This window comes from Eleginops maclovinus, chromosome 12 (assembly GCF_036324505.1).
Source record: "Eleginops maclovinus isolate JMC-PN-2008 ecotype Puerto Natales chromosome 12, JC_Emac_rtc_rv5, whole genome shotgun sequence".
NCBI classification, from domain to species: domain Eukaryota; kingdom Metazoa; phylum Chordata; class Actinopteri; order Perciformes; family Eleginopidae; genus Eleginops; species Eleginops maclovinus.
The window spans coordinates 6,658,194-6,673,240 of NC_086360.1; the positions used below are offsets into that span (position 1 = coordinate 6,658,194).

The window sequence follows — 15,047 nt, forward strand, 5'->3', positions numbered from 1 at the left end:
TTGACCTTTCTTGTTACAGACCTAATATGACCAATACAAATATTTTAGGTTTTTATACCAATTATATATGTGTCATAATGTGCTTTTTCACACAGGTTAATACACAGGATCTGACAGTGGAATATAATCGAAGTATTTTGACGGATTGTCCATTTACATTTCTTTGAATGCTTCTTCAAAAACGTACCACAAGCTCGTCATCCCAACGATTAAATAAAAAGACAGTATTATAATTTATAGTTTAGGCTCTTGCTCTCCTCCCTAGAGATGTTCCTACATGGCCATTCCACGGCTGCTGGCCATCTGATACACCTACTGCTCGAACCTTCCCCAAAACAAGTGACTGCTCTTTCTTGGCATCTTTATCCCTGTGGTGACGGCGGTGCGAGCTGCTCCTGGGGGGAATGCCGCGAGGTCATGACTCTGGATTTTTCAGAGGGACAGCCGGTTGCAAAAATTATGTTTTGATGGACAGTTTTTTTCTCCTTTATCCCTCACAGCTGTCCAGGAGGAGGGGTGAGTCTCCAGAGAACCAGTCCTGTTTTCATGTTGGTTATCGCAAATCTGGGGGAGGGGGGGGGGGGTTCAGTGTGTGCATTTAGGCAGGAGAAATGTTTGAAGCACAGTCCAATATTCATACTTTTTCAGTGTTTTTTTTCAAGCTGAAATCGACAACGTTTATGTGCTCTTAATTCTACTTTAGAAGTTCTCATCTTTTTTTCAGTATAACACATCGGGCAGTATTAAAAGTACTATATAACGTATAAAAATGTACTTATAAGTATGTTCAAACCAGAGCCTTCGACACCAAATCTCTTAACTTTCATTTTACAAAATCCATGTCATCTCATTGTACTTCAGTGCATAATTTCCTCACTTAAGGGACTGTACAAAAGTGTTGTTCTTTAAAAAAATGCAAAAAGGCCCCCATCAATTTCATCTTTAGACTGCCCCCTGAGTTAAATTGATGTACATATTATCCATTTTTGTACAGTCCCTAACATAATAATGTATGATTGACATAATGATGGAGGACATAATATGGATGATTGGGGACTACCAAGGTAGACCATGTACTCAAATGATAAAACGTAAAACAAGACAGAGCATCATCAGCTCAAGTGGAAACGCCTTGATCACATCTTGAACAAAGGAAAGCTGAGTGTTTTACCTGGCAGCCCTTTGAGGTTTGTCACACACTTTATGGATACCCGGAATGTTTTGAATGTGATCAGGGGGATGCGCATCAGTTATATGTCCAACGTCTATGAACTCTTTGTCCCCGGGATAGAACCAATGACATCTATCCAAACCGATACTTCGGCCAGTATTTGACCTGCGTATGTCTCGTTGGTGTTCTTGCAAGGACAGCCTTAGCCAGTGGAGGTTTGGGCGGTTGTGGCGGCGGGGTTTTCCTCCTCTCTTTGCTCCTTTCAGTGATCGTGAAGCCACGCTCGCGCTTGTCATGCAGGTCGACCCTGGGCAAGAAGTGAGTGGAGACATGCTGGGATTTAACCCGCGGACTGGAGCCCATTTTAGCTTTCCCTCTTTTATTGAGCGCCACAAACCAGTCGCGACCAGTCCTGTGGTTCCTGTGGATAACTGAGGCGTAAGTGTTGTAGCTGTTCTCCTGGAAACGCTCCCTGAACTTACAGTCATCTGTGAACCATTCCTGCAAAACAAGGACAACATAAGGTATTATTACATGGCTTAATTGAATACTCAATTCTGATTGGTGAATCTGGATATTCCAGGGGTGTTTCATTTTTGTTAACAAACCTATGATTAGGAGAACAGACAAATCAAGGGAATGACTATATGCAGTAATATCAATCTGCAGAAGGAAGTCCAGCACATTTTTTTACCAACTGTGGACAATAAATAGTTTTATCCATCAGAAAACACCATGGAATACTTTTTGAATCTTCACTTCTATATTGGCGTAGGACAACACTTTAGATTCATGCTGGCTAAATGGTCCCCATTAAAAAAAAAATAATAGGGCAAGAGAAGGAAAGAGGTGAAATGATAGAGTGCTCAATGTCAACAGAAGACAGACAGGAAGTAAACACTAACGGGAACATCAACATGATTAGAAAACATTTGAATCTGCTCATTTCTTTATTGTTCCACATGTTCTGACTTCATGATACTGGAACTGTCCTCATGTAAATGGGGCTCAGCTGCGGAACATGTGGGATCTTTGTTTGCATGCTACCATGTAACCTAACCCTGAGTTGCTCTTGTTAGCTTCCGCATAATTGTATTTTAATTGGGGAAAGAAAAAGGAATGGCTCCTATTCCTTTACAAAAAAGCCAGCACCAACAAGCATCTGTAAGCTGATATCTTCCAGATTCTCCCCACTGATTACTTTATATGTCCTTGTTAATACTGATCTGACACAGGGGCACACACACACTCATGCACATGTACTACTACTGTGAGAAAAGGTACATGTTGTAAGTTAAATAAGTCTTTGTTTAAAATGGTTTTCTTTTCTCAGTGGAACATGAAGCTTGGTTTGTTTGCTGTTTGTCTGTAAACAGGATTACACAAAATGACTGGAACCTATATTCAAGAAACTTAGTGGAAGTTAATGATTAGAACAAGCAAGAACAAGGCATTTTGGAGTATTTGAATCATAGGACGGATACACATTATTTCGAATACAGTATATATATATATATATGTATTTTCCATTTGACTTAAACTTTATGAACACAAAGTCAAAGTCTCTGGGACTGAAAATGGGACCAATGAATGTATGAGCTTTCCGAGTGCCAGTCTACTTTGGTCCATGTCATTTGTTTCTCTTTAAAATATCCAACAATACACATGATAGGATGATATGTTGTTCAAGTAAGAGACCGGTTGCTCTGAAAGCCTTTCATATTTGCAGTGGAACTAGGGCATCCACATAAGAGACACAGTGTTTTCACTTTGTAACAGGTATTTCATTTCAATTCTTTTAGTGTAAATATGTCAAGCTGCTTTCTCACACAATAGCTGATCAAGAAGGTTGTTCAAATAAAAATGAAATGGAAGACTGATTTTCAACCTCTTGCTGTATGGAATGACCAAGAATAAAGGATCTAAAAACCATACATCATCACTGCACCACTACAACAGAGTTCAAAGTTGGAAAAATGTCAAACACTCTATAAACTCAACCTCATCACTCACTGAACAGCCCCATTGTTGTTGACATAAAATCTTCTGATTGTGATCTGATTGGGTTAGCTGCTGTAAGACTGACACTGCTCCAAAATACAGAACATGTGTCTTTCATCCTGTGGGTGGGTTTCAAAGTCTTCTAAATGAATTTCCTTATCACAGAGATGCTTTGACTGACAGCAGCAGACGTCCTTTGTTCTGGTCTTAACTCATTAGGGCCTGTGTCTCAACTTCATCCAGGAAATATTTCTAAATGAAGACTGAAGAGCTCTTGCTGTTGTGACATTAATCAAAAGGTCTAGTTTTGATATTTCTGGAGACTTTTTGGAAGATATATTGTTATAAGAAGGAATTGGAATTCAAGACATCACATTGTTCTTTCTGACTGGGGTTGAACAATGTCACCTCTGGCTTTACCTCTGGATTAATGTGGAATATGATGGACAAAGACTGGTCTAAAGAAGAGGATAAAAAGATATTTTATACATTATTAATGGATTCATAATAATAATCTGAAGGGGTTTAATACTCCCCGGATCACTTCTGGTAGTCTTACTTGTAATTGAAGGAAATTATTTGGGCAATAGGTTTAACCAAATTGAAATATGTTGTTTAACAATCCAAAATTCCAGAATTTTCTGGACAAAATTAAAACATTTGTTAATTATTATTTTTTTGTTCGCTACTAGAAAAATAATGTATATCCTCACATAACACTTGATAACGTAAATATTTATTTTAAAAGCAGGTAAGCATTATTTTTAGACTTGATTAAAATGTCAAAATGCAGCAAACCGACTCAAAGCTATATTTTTATACAAGCTACATGTTTTTATTATACATGGTGTATTTTTTTTCATTATTCAAAAAGTGTTTGAAACAGCTGAATTTGAGACAGTCTTTAAAATTAAGAAAATAATTTGCTTTATATTCATGTAATACAAAATGTAATTTAGATTGTAATATTCATAAGAAATAAAGAATAAGAAACACATTTGCTAAAAACAATTATCCTTTTTAAATGATCAAGTGGATCAAGACAGACGTGATCACTGTAAGAGGTTTCCACAGTCTGTGCTTAGTAAAAATATAAAGACAACACTTCACACTCTGCTATACCACATTTCAGAAACAGAAATGCAGATATTCATTGAATGTTCCCATTTTATGCCTAAAAATATATTGGGTGGGAAACTTTGACATGTACCCAGGGATGCCTGCTTCTTGATGCAGTATGAATTCCTTGTATAACCTCCTGCCATTCTGAAATAAAACAAACTGTTCTGCTTTGCTGAAGAGTGCAGCATAGCAGAAAATGATGCCATTACAGCATTCGGTAAACATGCCAGTCACAAGAGAGTGCGCTGCGGCCGCTGCAGAAATGTATGAACCTTTAAGTTATTCAAAGTGACCAATGTGTACCTTTTGGCTGTTGTTTTTAGAGATGATTAGAAAAGTTGAACAGAACTCCAGAGTCATTGCTATGGGTGGATTGCAATGATTTAACAGAACGCTACATTTGAGCAACATACCAGCTCTGGTACCAGTCATGGAATTACACATCTGGAAACAAATCCATTGGAGCATGTATGAATGTACTCTCTCGCTTTCAAACACATACACATACACGTACACACACGCACACACACACACACACACACACACACACACACACACACACACACACACACACACACACACACACACACACACACACACACACACACACACGAGCATACCAGGAAAAGGCTTTGGGTCCTGCTGTGTTTCATAGGATTTAATGGCTGCAGACAGATTCCAGAGATCTTATTGTTAAAATCATAATGCTTGTACAGCTGTTTAACCTGGCACTTGCCCTTCTGGATTGGTCACACTCTTTTAAAGGGACCTTTCCCATGATCCTCAGGGTAAGTTGTACTTAAAACAGAGGTGGAAAGTTACACATTTCCTGTACCCGTTCTTCAACAGTTTATAAAGGATATCAGGAACAGATTATGTCCTTGTTTCACTATAGTTTGGCTGAATCCTCCAAAACGAGACCGCGCTTTTCAACACAATTGCTGTTTTTATAACTTCTTATTATGCTTGGAAAGATCATGAGGCACTTGCCAGAATGAGGACCCTAATAAATAAGTTAGCATCATTACAGCTACTTAGCGATAGCTGGTAACCGGGAATAACTGGTGATGTTTCCCTTTTCAGTCACAAATATGGTAATTTCTGCTTCCAAAAAGCCAAAATGGTAACGACCAAGAACCAAACAAACCAAATTAGTTGTCCAGAAATCAATGGGTTCTTTCACAGTGACTATTTCCACTTCTTTTATTCATTCTTTGGGAGGAAATGAATGTCTGTACCTAATTGATGTGATTTATTCAGTAGAAAAAACATGCTGCTTGTGGCACTAGAATAACATTTAATGTAAGATTACATTTGTATTAGGTTGCAATGTAGATTCAGCCAATCAATCAACAATGCATTGAGATATACAACTTGAAATCTAAAATATGAATGGGTAACAAAGCATATACTAGTATGCTGTGAGATCATATTATAACTCTATGTACACACATTTAAGGAACTGGGATTTCAATGAACTGTTAGTCCATGGATACACTTCCTGATCAGATATGAAATAAGTCTTCAGAAAGACATAATAAATGCAATGGAAACGTTCAAAACACAAATTCAACAATAAAGCGGGTACATTTCTCACTCTCTCCTCCCTCTCTAGCTCTCTTTCCATCACTCAGTCACTGTTTGTTCAACAAATGCAGCTGACCCTTTCACCTCTCTAAAGATTATGTTTGTGATGGCTTGCTGAGCAGGTCGTGCAGAGCAATGTGCATCTGTCCCCTCGCCTATTATACAGCTAATAAATTGCCACTGTGAAAACATCTAAATATTAGATATGACAGACGATGCAACAAGATAAGGTTCAGGGTGCCACCTGACACCCTGACATGAGGCCCAAGCCTGTCTGTGGCCCCCGAGGTTTACATCCACCCCAAATCATCAAGGCGGTTAAATAGCACAGTGCAGCTGTAGACACAGATTGGAGTTTTAGTTATACAAATATTTTTCTGAGGCAGAGCTGCTCCGGAGGCAAAAATAAGCTCTGACTGCATCGGTTGAAGCCATAGAACCAGCCTCTCCGAGAGCTAGCTATCTACAGTAAGTAGTAAAGCTGGGAGCTTTGATTAAAGTGAACTTCCATTTGCTTCACCTAAAACAATGTATATGTTGATTTTAAAATGTCAAATGTCTGGAATCAGCCTGTTGAGGCGGCCAAATGTTATATAGCAAACACAATCAAATCTTAAAGATTCTTAAAGAAAGTGGGCATATTATGCCCACTTTCAGAGTTCATGTTTGTATTTTGTCCCTCTACTGTGTCATGTCTCCATGCTTTAATGTTCAAAAGCTCTTTATTGTTCTCATACTGCCTGTGCTGAAGCACCGCTTTTCACCCTCTGTCTGAAACCAGAGCCCAGTCTGATCTGATTGGTTAGCTTGCCGGCTCTGTTTTGATCGTTCAACCGCTTAGAGATGTCCAACCCCTTAGCCTATCAAGTACATTGTGTTGAGTGCTAGCCAATAGAAGCCTGAGTTTTACATACGGCTTGGGGAGGGACGGAATACATGTAACGGCGTTACGTAATTAGGATACAAATAAAAGGTAACTGTATTCTCTTACAGTTACAGGAAAAAAAAACGTAATCAGATTACCGATACATTTTGAAAAATAGGGATTAGTAGCAGGATTACAATGGTAAAATATATTAAAGAATAAAGAATGATATATGACGATCACATGAGCGCACATTCTCGAGTCTCACAACACCACTGTGGTCATCATGGCAAGTCGTAAGAATGCATTTACTGGTTGGAAATTTTGCGATAATTTTGTTTTCAAAAGACAAAGGGGAAACAATATTACAGTGCAGTGCAAGCTGTGCCTTCCAGCTGTAAATGTAATGTCGTTGACCAAGGAATCGAAATCAAATTTGAAGAAACATTTACAGGTAAAACTAACCGTTAAGGTTAGCTACACAGAAGTCCAGTTAGCTAAAGTTAACGTTAGTTAGCTAACGTTAGCTAACTTGTCTACTACTACTTAAATTGCTAGCTACTGAAAAATATTTTGGGACTGTAAGTGGTGATGCTTGTGACCGGAATGGTGTGTGGTAACAACTCTAGCCCCAGACCGGAATAAGTTTATGGCAGTTTAATTGAAGTTTGAGTGTCAAGTGTGAATAGCATACTGAACAAAGTACATTTACTTTATATGCATATCATTCCCGCTATTAATCTGGCAAAGGATAATCGTAACAAAGGAAGGAATAGCTGGACAAACAATTAAACAACGAACATAGAACATTATATTAGGCTAATTCAATTAATTTATTCGCATATTTGGTATTGAGGTAATCCAAAAGTAACGGAAAGTAATCAGGTTACGTTACTTTAATATTGTGATACGTAGATAAGTTACTGACTACATTTTTTAACAGGTAATTAGTAATTGTAGCGGAATACATTTTTAAAGTAACCCTCCCAACCCTTGTTACATAGTGATGTCATCACCATTTACATGGACAAAAACCTATATAACACACTACAGGAAAGGGAAACCCCAAACACCATAATAGGGCCTCTTTAAATCACCGTTATCTTGATAAACTTTATGGTAGACTTCCAAACTGTTTTCCTACATTTATGGAATTAGTTATACGTAATCATAGGTTATAATGATCAAACCATTTCTACCTAGAAATGTAGCAGTTATAGTAATCTAGCAACTCTGACAACGAGATCACTGCATTGTAAATCTAAATATATCAACACAAAAAGCAAGGCTTTCCCTCAGCCTAGGAAGATTCCTTCATGTTGACATACCGTTGAGTCAAAACCTCTGAGTTTAATCTTTTAAACTGTAGCCTGACATGAACCTCCCCAGAAACGTACTGTAACTACACATTGTGGTAGCCAGTGTTGGGTGTAATGCGTTACAAAAGTAACGGAGTTACAGTAATTTATTACTTTTTGCTGTAACGCAGTAATATAACGCATTACTTCTAAAATTTGGGTAATATAATACCTGTTACAATTCTCAGTAACGCAGTTACAACACACTTTAACCTGAAATGATGTGGTGTTTTGTGTTTAAGAATTCACCAACATTGCGAGACATTACAACACCGAGTGCGCGCAGGCCGAAGCAACAGAAGGTAACTTTCTCTGGGTCTGCTGCTTCAACCCCGAGAAGTTCAGAGACTCGTGGCAGAGTGTTGAAGATCTGCAGCCTCTGTCCTCTATGGAATCACCGGCTTTTAGAAAGCTTGTCAGCCAAATCCCCGTTAACACACCAATGACGTGGTGAGCTAATGTTGCCATAGAGACTCGTTCATATACAGCAGGTCACATGGCCGTGCAGAGGCTCCACTAACATGTTATTAATAACACACAGAGACGTAAAGTTACCGGTATCACATATTATTCAGCCCACTTAAACGGAGCACGAGTTTCATTTCTAGCTCGTTTCCTAATGTTCAGCATGTACTGATAGATAGATACTATAGATAGCTTTAATTAATGAGCTGCAATAAACTACATTTTAGCATAAAGCCATATTTTTGAGGTTATTTTGGTGAAAGTAACTCAAAGTAACGCAAAAGTAGTGTAACGCATTACAGTTCAGAGACAGTAATAATGTAATGTAACTTATTACTTTAAAAAGACAGTAATAAGTAATATGTACTGTATTACATTTTGGAAGTAACTTGCCCATCACTGGTGGTAGCATAGACCTGCGACCTGGTCTCCTAGGTTTCTAGGCTAGAAGCTGCAACCCTGTATTAGCTAGCCAAGCTAGCCATAGCAACAGTTTTTTGTTAGTATGTTGTTATTGAGTTCCCACATTTTTCAAACTTTATTCAAAGATACCACAAATCTTCAACTATTGCAAACGGCAACAACTATGCTCAGCTGATGGAAATGATGTGTATAATGACTGTACATTAACATAATTCTAACGTAATTAACATAATGCTAGGGTAACAACAAATGACACAGGCATATTGTTGAAATTAAGGATGACCCATTGTATATTGACCAGTGTTTTTATTTATTTTGTTTTGTTTTTTGTGTTTGATTAAATCAACATATTCAAATGTACGATAATGTTTGAGAGAATTATTTCGATTTTTGGCATTTTGGTTACTGACTTTCAGTTACGGCCTGTGTGTGATCTATTTTGAAAATGTGACTTGTGACTCGACAACATTTGTTTAAGCAAATGGTGAAACCTCCAAACAGCCAACCCTTCTTCTATAAGCATCAGCTTCAGCCTAGTAATGCCATGCAGATACAATAAAAACTGGCATAACAACCTATTGACCTTTCAGTCTAGAAGGGGATGCTGGTTTTTTTTGCCATTGGACATGGCATTATGTTCTCTGATTATCCACGTCTGCACAGTTTTCTTAACGTTTTTATTTTTTTGGGATCTGTTTTGACCCTGAGAAAGTTTGCAATCATCTCCATATATAAACTGGAATAACAACTGATCATGTGTCTGCTGGTGGACTGTACAAAGTCGCATTAGTTCATTTCCAGAACGCTGAGACTGAGAATGCACTTTGAGGAAAGACGCCACATCACTCCCCGCTGACAGGGTTTCAAGAAACAATACCAGGAGCTGAGGGGGCATAAATCGCAGTTGCTCAGCATGCACAGCCACAGCAGCTCTCAGACTCTCCGCCTTTTTGATTGTTGCCTGCCTGGCTGATTGTTTACTCAACATATTCATCTTCACTTTGTGGCTCACTCCTCTGTATATTATTATCAGCCGTCCCAGACAGGACTTAATCTGCTCCCCTATTAACACAGGCTAATAGGGAGCCGCTTCTATCTATACTCCTGCCAAGGCTGTGCGGCCGGCTGCTGGCCCTCAGACCACCCCTTCTTACAGCGGAGAGACCAAGCTGCTGTGGAAAGATTTGGACTTACTGTGTGTTTTGGGGGATTTGAAAGTCTGAGAAACTGGGGCTAAAGATTACAACAGTATGCCATGACATGGTAATGTCAGATTTGAGGATTTTATTATGCAGCATTTAGGAAAAGCTGTGCAAGCTAATACATAAAACAGATATAGCTGCAATGTTTTGATGGAGAAAAAAAACTCTTACATATGAGTCCAAAATGAGCTGTGCTGCAGCAAACAGAGCTGCAAGTGAGAGGAAGATTCATAGTAGAAGTCTAAATTAAATTCTGGTCCGGTATATGGACAAAACAAAAGAATGGTTCATCACAATCAGAAAAAAAAACTATGAGCAAGGAAATGTGTTCTTTATCTTTTGGGATCAACATATTAAATAAGTTGTTCATGACTTTTTTCAGAAACGATAGTGTCAGTACAACAAACTAAGTTTACTTGTCTGAGGGCTTGACACTACGGAGCCTGTCACTTTTCATATCAGTGAAACACAGTGAATGACTTCATTGTCAGAAATACTCAGCAATTTCTAAAAAGACAGTCCAGAGATGGGAACTAATGGTCAACATTTTTATATTCACAACAAATAATTATAAAGAAAAAAAATTAAAGAGCTTTTTGAACATTAAAGCCTGTAAACATATCACAGTAGAGGCACAAAATACAAAAGATGAACCTGAAGTTGAGCATAGTATTTCTTAGTAGAGGTATAAAGTAAAAGATAACCTTATTGTTTAATTAATTTGATACAAGTAGGCTACAGTACTTGGGTAAATGTTGTTGAAATTACAACGCTGCTGTCACTTTTATTCAAATAGAAATGTTAAAAAACAATGTGTCGGCCAGATGTGGAAAAAGGCAAAGTTTGGTAACTTGTTAAAAATAATTACTTTACAAAGTTGCTAGTATGTCCAAAGACGAGTCCTCAAATGGCCAAGTAATCAATTTGTAAATTAATCTTCAGCAATAAGTTTAGCAAGATACTATCACGTTAACAGTGTTGAAAACCAATATAACTGTACACCAACATTGCAATCGACACCTGTTCAGAACAAATTAGTGTCATTTCAGAATAACATGTCAATTATTGACCCTGCACAGTCAGAAGTATGCATGCCCTAAAGGGGGAGTTTTGGAGTTCAGGGTGACCAAACAGAAGCGTGTGGGATACTTACAGTGGCGTAGAGCCGTCCTCTTTTATTCATGGCCAGGAATCTGTTACTGTAGACCCCTTTGATGCCGATGACCCCCTGAGAAACCGCAAAGAGCTCCAGGACACCTGGGAGGACAAACAACATGCTCTGATGATTGATGGGTGACAGAGTGTATTTTTACTGGGGTCATCCCTATATTCAAAGTCTCCTATGTTCCCAGGGTTCTATGTTCTTTGTCAAACAGTGAAAAGGGCTATATTCACAGTTTAACTTGAAGGGAGATTTCAATTGCCGATTTAATGGTAGAAATCTGTTCAACCACTCTGGAGATATCAATGTCTAACATCAAGAAAACTGCCTTGACCGCAAATTCGAGAGATTAAGTTTATGACAACAGTTGGCTATTAGCTGGAAATGGCTGCTTTCAAAGTGTGATATGTTTATTGCTGTGAACATAAAACACTTTAAAAGATTTGTATTTTATAATTTGGAAAAAAAATATAGGATATAGCCTAAAGGTATGGAACAAAGGACCCCTGGGAACACATGTTCTCCTTTTGTCACTGTCTACAAAGAGGTGCTGCAGAACAGGCAGTATGAGAAAAATTAAATCACTTTCTGATCATTAGCACAATAAGTCCTCTTTAAGTTGTATGGTCACTGTTCAAAACACTTCCACATAAACAGTCTTGTGCTTGTGCGGATGCTGTATTCCTTACTTTAAGAATTCAGGGGGTTGAGTAATTGATAAACAAATGGTCATTTTGGGGGTGAAATGTTCCTTTAATGTGAAAGCACACATCGGTCAGTGGTTCACATGACATTGCTTTTTAAACTAACAGTAGCGGTCTAGAGTACATGGAGGCAAGATCAGCTGTTTGAACCACAGAATAGTTAATGGGTACGATGTAGACAACATAACAAGTGAGACCCTCTCCCAAAGGAATTGCTCTTAAGCAAGGTCCCCTAGATCGCTGATGCTTTTGAATCACTGTTCAGAAGCTCAAAGTCCAGCAAAATTTCCCCGAAACTACTTAAGTCACAGAATTAAGTCATATGCAGATCATTTGCAATATCCATTTATGTTTAATGGCGACACTTGCTGCCATAGATAGAAGTTTTGTCCAAGTTTGTAATGTGTATTGCAATGAAAATATAGTGTGTTCATGTAGTGGTTCACATACTGTAGTGTCTCATTTCGATCTATACGCCAAATCGGTCTTGTCTTTTTCTATAACCCTAACCCTTTCAACCCAAACCACTTCATTTCACAACCTTAACCCATTGCCTTGACAGAATGTTTCCTTAGTAGTGATTTGTAGTTGCCTAAAGCAGACATTGTGTAGTGAGAAGAATCAGAACCAACATTTTTTAACGTGTTCATTGCAAAAAAATGCATACATTTTTCTGAAATAAACAAAACTCATGTGATGTTACAGTCTGTCTTGGAAATGCAAATCAGTGGTCAATTTGATGAACTCTTTGCCTATTACCTGCATGCATGATAACAAAGGAATGGCTACATCCCTAACAGAGGACTATGAACAGCGTCAACATCAGTCATAACAACAGAACATGCTAGTTGACCCAGACGGTTTTTCTGCAGTAACTGAACCGTGTATTAACTACTAGCTTGAGCATTCGGTGAAGCACTGATATGAAATGTAATGCAGTGTGGTGGCTAAAGAATCTTCATATTACAAATCTAAGACGCCCGGTCTGCTGCTCGTCTCCGGTGCTGTCAGGAAGGATTCAAAACCACATGGCTGTCGTGCTGAAATCTATGTAACCTGACAACTCTTCTAAAGGGGACCATGAAATGGAGGCACAAGTGCACTTTCACGGTGAGCTTCGGCTGTTTGGAAGAGCGACGAGGGGTCTGATGGTGCAGTAAAAGCAACAAAAAAAAGGATTTATGACTTTATTCTTCTGGCCAAAACATTCTCACACAGCAAAATTGAACCGTTGGCATTGGAAAGCTGCTGACTTTGACTTTACATAAGAGTTTTTAGTTCCGACTCATGTTGATATCCCTAATATACATTGTTTTGGTGGCACATGAAAACTGAATATTTACTGTTCTTTGGAGCAGTTTTGGGTTTTGCTACATTATTTTTAAGAGATAATGATTCAAACTGAATAAATCATTTTTATTTAAAAGATATGTTGCCTTATTTTAAGACTTTGTCACTGGCTTTAAGAAAAGAAATAAAACAGTTTGGACTTGTTTCTGTACTGTCCTACACACACAGTACAGTACATACATTCACTGATAAATCTGGGCAAAAACATGTATTGCTCATGTGAGATCATATACAGAAAAGTGTGCCATATACTGTCAAACTTTCGATTAGTAATAGTTGTATGAGCCTCAAAAATCCAGTATGCTGCTTGAATAACTGGACACCAAATCAGTCTGGGCACTATCACCTTGCTGCACTGCAAAGTAACTCAATGAAGTTTTTAACGCCCAAAAACCTAATTTCTTAGAAAACAGCTGAATTTTAAAAAATCGAAAAATCACTAAAATGTTAACTTGAGGAAGCATTCCTCATAGTTTCACTCAAAAAGTATAACTATTGAATTTGCACCTTTATCAAAAAACATTGTTTACAAGTTTTTAAAGGCAAACAGTTTAAGGATTAAGTAAAATACAATAACAATAATAATAATAAAAAACGGATAAATAACAATATTTTCAAAAATGATTATCATTATAATAATACATACATCAATAATAATAATCATTATAATAATAACAATAATGATAATAATACTTTTAATAATAATAGACCTTTATTTTACAGTGAATGTTTTTTGCAGTGTGGATTAACATTGTTGTGATGTAATCGTGCTGATTGGCAATCCAACACATCCTCCCTGCTGCACCTGTTACTTCCACAAATAGTCTACCTGCCAACATCCCGGAGAGACACAAACAAGGCTCGTCAACCAGAAGCTCGCTGCTCAGATATTTCACAGGGTTAGGCAGCCTAAGTTTAGGTGCGCGGACCTTACACTCTTCCTGTATAAATCACTATTGTAACAACCTCAGGGATAATATCTAAAATACATAAATAAACTGCAAGGAAACATTTCAAGCAGATGAGGGAATGAAGATCCAAGTGCACATTCTCAGCGGGACGCGCAGGACTCATCTGCGCGTCAGACCTTTTATAATTTAGTAGTTCGGTGTTGTGTGCACCGAGGTGAAACCGGAGTTACTCACTCAGCTGGTTGGGCTCATGGCTGCCGTTGACTCTGCCGTCGGGATGAATCTGGAGATGGAAGCCGATGCCAACCCTACAGTAGAGCCTGCAAGTCCTGCGTCCCGAACTGATCCCTTCCTCCAGAAGTTGGCGCTCCAAAGAGACGTGCTTTGCTCCCGTGGCGGCGCAAATCAAGTGGGCGACGGTCAGAAGGTAAAGAGGAACATTCATTCTTCCAAACAGGAGACACTCGCTATGCCACTCCGAGCATTTTTGGTGTCGCTCCTGAGGTCTGGGCACCGCGAACCGTGCGCACACACGCGTGCAGCGCTCCTGGGCATTACCCCGGCTGCAGAAGCTGGAGTTGTTCTGCTGGCACGGGGATATTTATAACGCCAATGATCTCACTACTCGATGCATGCCTGAGCTCTAAAGGACGCTCTTTCATTCGGATTTTGTCGCCGAGATGCCACTCCTGCTCAGCACCGATACACAGCAGCGGGGCGTGAAGG

At 38.6% G+C, this 15,047-nt stretch overlaps 1 protein-coding gene across 1 annotated transcript; it reads right to left on the reverse strand.

Moving 5' to 3' along the window:
- Positions 1-1,303: 1,303 nt before the first annotated feature.
- On the reverse strand, positions 1,304-14,766 carry fgf5 (fibroblast growth factor 5). The gene is made up of 3 exons (XM_063896280.1): positions 14,556-14,766; positions 11,348-11,451; positions 1,304-1,672 (listed from the first exon to the last, which is right to left on the reverse strand). The coding sequence occupies exons 1-3, from the start codon at positions 14,764-14,766 to the stop codon at positions 1,304-1,306; spliced, it is 684 nt and encodes a 227-aa protein (XP_063752350.1).
- Positions 14,767-15,047: the final 281 nt, after the last annotated feature.

Bases quoted from the DNA above. Each gene is read 5' to 3' on its own strand.
- fgf5 (XM_063896280.1), bottom strand. From the start codon at position 14,766: ATGAATGTTCCTCTTTACCTTCTGACCGTCGCCCACTTGATTTGCGCC. The intron at 11,452-14,555 runs GTGAGTAACTCC...TTGTCCTCCCAG, and splicing joins CCATGAGCCCAACCAGCTGA to GTGTCCTGGAGCTCTTTGCG. The intron at 1,673-11,347 runs GTAAGTATCCCA...CTTGTTTTGCAG, and splicing joins GAGGACGGCTCTACGCCACT to GAATGGTTCACAGATGACTG.